We start from the raw sequence: 6,132 nt of genomic DNA on the forward strand, positions 1-6,132 counted from the left end.
CTGGGGGACGGACAACAGAAAAGTGGGTGAAGGGAGACATCGGACAGGGCAAGATATGACAAAATAATAATTTATATATTACCAAGGATTCATGAGGAAGGGGGAGCAGGGAGGGAGGGGGAAAATGGGGAGCTAAGGCCAGGGGCTTACATGGAGAGCAAATGTTTTGAGAATAATGAGCGTAACGAATGTACAAATGTGCTTTATACAATTGATGTATGCATGGATTGTGAGAAGAGTTGTATGAGCCCCCAATAAAATTAATTTTTTAAAAACTAGGGGTGGGAACCCCCATGCAATGATCTGGGCGAGAAGGCAAAAAAGTTTTCACCCAGACAATGACACTCAGCATGCAGAAGAGGCGCAAAGATACCTAAGCTGCATGAGGTGGCGGGCTGACTGGGAGGAGGTGGAAAACAGAGGAGATCTCACGGGAGCAGTGTGTGAGAGGGGCTAATCCTAGCAGGGGGAGGTAGGACAGAAGTTTGGGTTACCCCAATGGTGGAACCCCAGTGAGGCTGCCTGTGTGATGCGATGGCAAAGCTGGGGCTACAGACTGTGAGCAGGTGGGTGGAAGCTGAAGCCATGAATTGAATGGGGCCACCCCCAAAGTTGGCATTGACTGAACCGGGAACAGCAGAGGGCACACACTTTCTCCTGAATTTCATTCCATTGTGGGTGGAGTCACCAGGAGTCAGGGCCCAACTTGATGGCCGCTAGCAACACTGCCCCAACTAGCATGCTGGTACTTCACAAACCCTAATGCCCCAATCGATCCAGAAAACATGGTCTCGGAGTAAATGAATCTCTGATAACAACAGTGAGGCTGCATTTCTTTTTCTTTCTTTCTTTAAGTGTAAAACACAATATTTACTGCTTCGTAACCTGAAAATGATGATGTAAAAATGAATTTGCCATGACTTCACACGTTTCGTTATGGAAATGACATATAAATATTTAACTCTAGTGTTTATTTTATTCTAATGTTTTGTTAATCACATTTTCTTAGTTAACATAGCATACTTATGCCAAGTGGTTATTATTAGTAGTAGCATTTTATGAATGATGGCAATTTTATGTGCTATTTTATCTGAAATTAAAGTGATTGTAAAGACGCTTGCAGAAGTCCCTATTAATTTTAGAGCCTAGTGTTTATGTCCTTATACAGGCAACTCTCCCTGAAAACACACACACACACACACACACACACACCCAAGACACTCATGCTCACATATTTTCTGCATTATCACTCTGAGAACACACTGGCGTATTGACTTTAGCTCTCTAAGGGAAGGAAAATTTTGTGAGACTCACGTAAGAAAGTTTGTTGTATATAAGCTACATATCATACCATTTCATCATCATATTAAGAAGAGTTGTGCCATCATCACCACACGGAGTTTGGGAACATTTTCTCATGTCTCATACTGATTGTTGTTAGCTCCCCATTTTTCTGCAGCCTCTCTACTTTGCCCCTAATTACCGATTTGAGATTTCATATACAGAAAATCATACAAAACACAAACAAGAAATAAACTCACAAAAACCCTGACAAAACAAAGCAGAAAAGCCTCAGTCAAAAAGAAAGCAGAAAAGATTAAAAACTGAAATAACTTTAAAATAGGTCGAGATAAAATGATAAAGTATTAAATGTTAACCTAACTACACCGACCATAATCAACTTTATAATGCTCGTTGTCTGATTCCAAGGCTATTCACGTCCCTTAACTGTGGTCAAGGGGATTCACTGCTGGCTCATGTGGGGAACTTGCAAATGGATTTGGTGCTTCTACTGTCATCCAGAGCTTTCTGCAAACTAGGGTGTTCACAATTTAAGCTCTGATACCATTCCCTCCTCCGGATTTGGATTTTATTATTTATAATCCATGGATCACACAGGCTGATGTGCTTCTTCCTTGTGGACTTAGTTAATACCTCACTTAGATGATTGCTTGTTTTAAGACAAGCCTTTAAGACCCAAAGTGCTATTCTTTCTTGTAGCTCAGCACCATCTGGTTTCTTCACGACGTTTTGCTATAGCATTGATATCATCAGTGATCGCTTCATGAGGACAAGTAACCAATAGGGTCATGAAATTAGAATTAATTGTTAAAAAAAAAAGAACTAATTGTTCTTAGATTAGGGCTACAATTAAATTCATTCATAAATCCATGGTTTATAGATGCCTCTGGTTCACTTTGACTTGAATTTCCAGTAAGGTTTGCTGTATCGCTTTTGTAGAAGTGTCTGTTAATTTGGGGTGGTCCTAAAACAATGTTGTATGGCAGCAACTCATTGGTCTTCTCCCTCATCCCCCATCACTTGACCCCAGCTGCAGTGAGACTTCTTCTGTCGGAGTGGCTTTTAAGAGGTACAAATAAAGGGGGCTCCTGGACACTAGGCAGGCTCAGAGCTGTCATTGCTTAGGACCCTTCCCCTTAGTGTCTATCCCGGCATGAGTGGATTCATACAATATTTGATGTTTTGTAATTGACTGACTTTGCTCAGCATAATGATTTCCAGGTCCATCCATGTCATGAGGTTTCTCATGGTTTCATCGCTGTTTTTTAGGAATGTATAATATTCCATGGTGTGTATGTTTCTTTATCCATTCTTCTACTAATGAGCATTTCGGCTGTTTGCAGTTTCTTACTATTGTGAACTGTGCTGGAATGAACATGGGAGAGCACACATGTGTTGCTGGGTCAGATGGCATTTCTATTCCCAGTTGCTTTAAGTAGCACCACATCTCTTTCCCCAATGGTTATACCTATTTACAAGCCCATACGGAGTGTATAAAAATTTCCATCTCTCTGTGCCCCTGCCAGCATTTGTTGTCCAGATTTTTTTTTAAATGTCTATCATTATGAGTGTTCAGTGACATATCTCATAATTGTTTCATTTTGAATCTTGAGGCAGGTTAGGGATGAGCATTTCCCTATGTGTTTGTTAGCCATGGGCCTGTCATCCCTCATGAATGGTCTATTCGTGTCTCTTGCCCATGTTCTACTTGGATTAGTTGTTTGTTTGTTTTTCTTATTGAGATGTTGTGAAATTGTGTAGATTTTAGTAATTAGTCCCTTGTCCGCTGTGTCATTGCTAAAGACGTTTCCCCGATTTGTGGGTTCTCGTTTTACTCTTTCAATGAAGTGTTTTATTTTTCATAGGTCCCAGGCATCGATGTGGTCTTTCACTGTGAGTGTTTCTTTGTTATAGTTGGTAGTCTGTGTGTGCTCTGCAAAAGGGCCCTTAGGGTTGTCCCAACTTTCTCATTGAGGACCCCTATAGCTCTTGGGCTTACATTCAGGTCTTCAATCCATCTTGAGTTTGTTTTTGTGCATGACAAGAGGTATGGTCCCTGTTTCATTCTTCTGTATATGGAAGTCCAGTTTTTCCAGCACCACTTGTTGAGGAGAGTATCCCTTTCCGATTTAATATTTTTTGACCCTGTGTTGGAAGTCAGTTGGCTTTAGGTGGGTGCTTTTATTTCTGGGTTTTCTATTCTGTTCCATTGGTCTGTGTTTCCGTCATTGTGTCAGTACTAGACTGTTTTGACTACTATGACTGTGTGGTAGGTTTTGAGGCCGGGTAGTGCAAAACCTCCTACTTTGTTCTTCTTTTTGAGACGTTCTTTGCTTATTCTGAGCCTCTTCCCTCTCCATATGAAGTTGGTCATTGGTTTTTCCATTTCTTTAAAGAATGAAGTTGGAATTGGATCAGAATTGTGTTGTATTTGTAGATTGCTTTAGGTAGTATTGGCAATTTTACAATAGTAAGTCTTCTATCCAGGAACACAGTGTATTCTTCCATTTGTGTAGGTCTCTTTTGGTTTCTTGTAATAATGTCCTATAGTGTTTGTTGTAGGGTCTTTTGTTTCTTTATTTAGGTTTAATCCTAAGTATTTCATCTTTAGTGAGGTTCTTGGAAATGGTATTGCTTTCTTGATGTCTTTTTGGGGGCTCTCTTCACTGGTACATAGGAATCCAATTGATTTCTTCTTGTTAATCTTGTATCCTGCTACTTTATCAAATCTCTTAATTGTTTCCAACAGACTTTTGTGTAGTCCTTGGGGTTTTCTCTGTGTAAAATCATATCATCTGCAAAAAAGCAAGAGTTTCACTTCATTGCCTGGTTGCATTCCCTTGATTTCATTGTGTTGTCTAATACTTTGGGCTAAACTTTCCAACATGATGTTGAATAAGTCACTCATACATTTAAAGGCAGCCAGATTTGATTTAACAGAACATCCTTGTAAAAGCAAGGAAGAAAGTAAAATAATAAGGCAGAAGCTGAATGGGAAAGACATACAAATGTTATAACATCTGGACTGGATTTTTTTTTAACTGTTAACACACAAAAAATGGGATAACCTATAAAATAGTTTTAAGAAATTTGTTATCAGTTTCCTCACAATTACTATTTATTAAAGTCAGAGTCACATATAGGTCCTGAGGAACATATGGAAGACTATGGACCCCAACATCCTTCCTACTAAGGAATTATGGGTATCCCCATGGGGAATGCACTTTCTGGGTTAGGCATTTCCCCACCTTGTATTATAAGTCAATTCTTCCTATTCAAGTTGCTTTCGGATAGGAGCAACCTGGGGTAACAATGTAGAACAAGAGCAAAGGAGAAAAGGGAATTGGGAGAGTGGCCCCCACAGGCCTCAGTGACAGACCTGACTGACAACAGAACTATTCTTTCCAGAGAAGGAAATCCAGCCCGATGGTATGGTTCTGAGTTGATCAGAATTACAATGGCAAAAGAAGTGTAGAGCAGGCAGTCCAGGTTAATAAGGAGGCTCCCCTGCCATCAGAGGCTCAGGCTCATTCCATCTTGCAATCCACAACTTCTTCCTGTTGGTCAAAGAGGGATGCTCTAATTCCAGTGAACTTGTTCTCGGTCTGGAAGCAGGGCGCAGCCCCTTCATTGCGAGGCCCTTCCCAGTAGGATTGCACGATGCGAGTGCGCATCTCCATGTCCAGAACTCAGTCTCATGACCACATTTATCAGCAAGGGAGGCTGGGGGATGTGGTCTTTATTGCTATGGTAATAAGCTCAGCAAAAGATTAGGGATCCAAATACATAGTAGGGCTCTAGGGAATATGTGAGGGGGCTTTACATAGTTTGTGGACAAATTCCATTATCCAAAATTTAATTCTATTTTTCCAAGTGCTTCCTGAAGCTCATCTGTTGACAGATAACTAGGAGATTTTTCTCATAGGTCATTTATCAGGTCTTGCTAAAATACCCTACTTATGTGTGACCCAAGTTCTTTCTGCTTTCTAAATTTCTTTCCAGATCCAGGCATTAAAAAAAATCATGAATGAATACAAATGATTGAACTCAAAGAGAATTTCTAAAGAAACGTTTTTCAAAGCTCAGACTCCAGTCTATAGTTGCCTATTAACACCCTCTTGTATTTTCAGCGGAAATTCTGGAATTGGCTGGGAATGCCGCAAGGGACAACAAGAAGGCTCGGATAGCCCCGAGACACATCCTGCTGGCTGTGGCCAACGATGAGGAGCTCAACCAGGTAACTCGGAAGGCTCAAGCCAGACACAATCCCTTTGTCCAACAAGCTCCTGCATGGGGACCCAGCTGGCTACATCCTTCCTTCTACAGCCCCAGCAGATTTGTGAAACTGTGTGAGTGAAGACCACGTTCCGTGAGCTTTTATGACTCGGATTCGAACTAAAGCCATCGCTGGAACAGATCCTGGCTAGTCATTCTCTTCCTCTCCGAAGGCAACACTCCGTGTGCTCCGAGTGCAGCACACGTGTGTGCTTCTTGTCTCAGTGTCTTCACCCAAACCTTATTTGATAAGTTGATTTTGACGGGGGCAATGGAATCCTTACTTAGGTATTGGAATGGGAACAGAGGCTACCGTGTGGCACAAAGCAGCAATCTCCAAAGTAGAGTGCATGGCCCTCTGAGGGTCTGCAGGGTGGCACCCACTGCCACGGAGTCGATTCTGACTCACAGCGACCCCCATGAGGCAGGGGAGACCGGCCCCTGTGAGTTTCTGACATTAGAACTCTTTTTTTTACCATCGTCTTACTGGGGGCTCTTATAGCTCTTATCATAATACATGCATACATCCATTGTGTCAAGCACATTTGTACATTC

At 41.5% G+C, this 6,132-nt stretch overlaps 1 protein-coding gene across 1 annotated transcript in view; it reads left to right on the forward strand.

The window, feature by feature from the left end:
* LOC101661604 (core histone macro-H2A.2) overlaps positions 1 to 6,132 on the forward strand; it is a 60,835-nt gene that overhangs the window by 38,171 nt on the left and 16,532 nt on the right. The window contains exon 3 of the mRNA XM_045291682.1: positions 5,433 to 5,539. Within this exon, the coding sequence (XP_045147617.1) occupies positions 5,433 to 5,539 (107 nt within the window). The remainder of the gene's footprint in view (positions 1 to 5,432; positions 5,540 to 6,132) is intronic.

The sequence above is a fragment of the Echinops telfairi genome, unplaced genomic scaffold, assembly GCF_000313985.2.
Source record: "Echinops telfairi isolate 266 unplaced genomic scaffold, ASM31398v2 ScPeMD7_70;HRSCAF=299, whole genome shotgun sequence".
In the NCBI taxonomy this organism is placed as follows: Eukaryota; Metazoa; Chordata; class Mammalia; order Afrosoricida; family Tenrecidae; genus Echinops; species Echinops telfairi.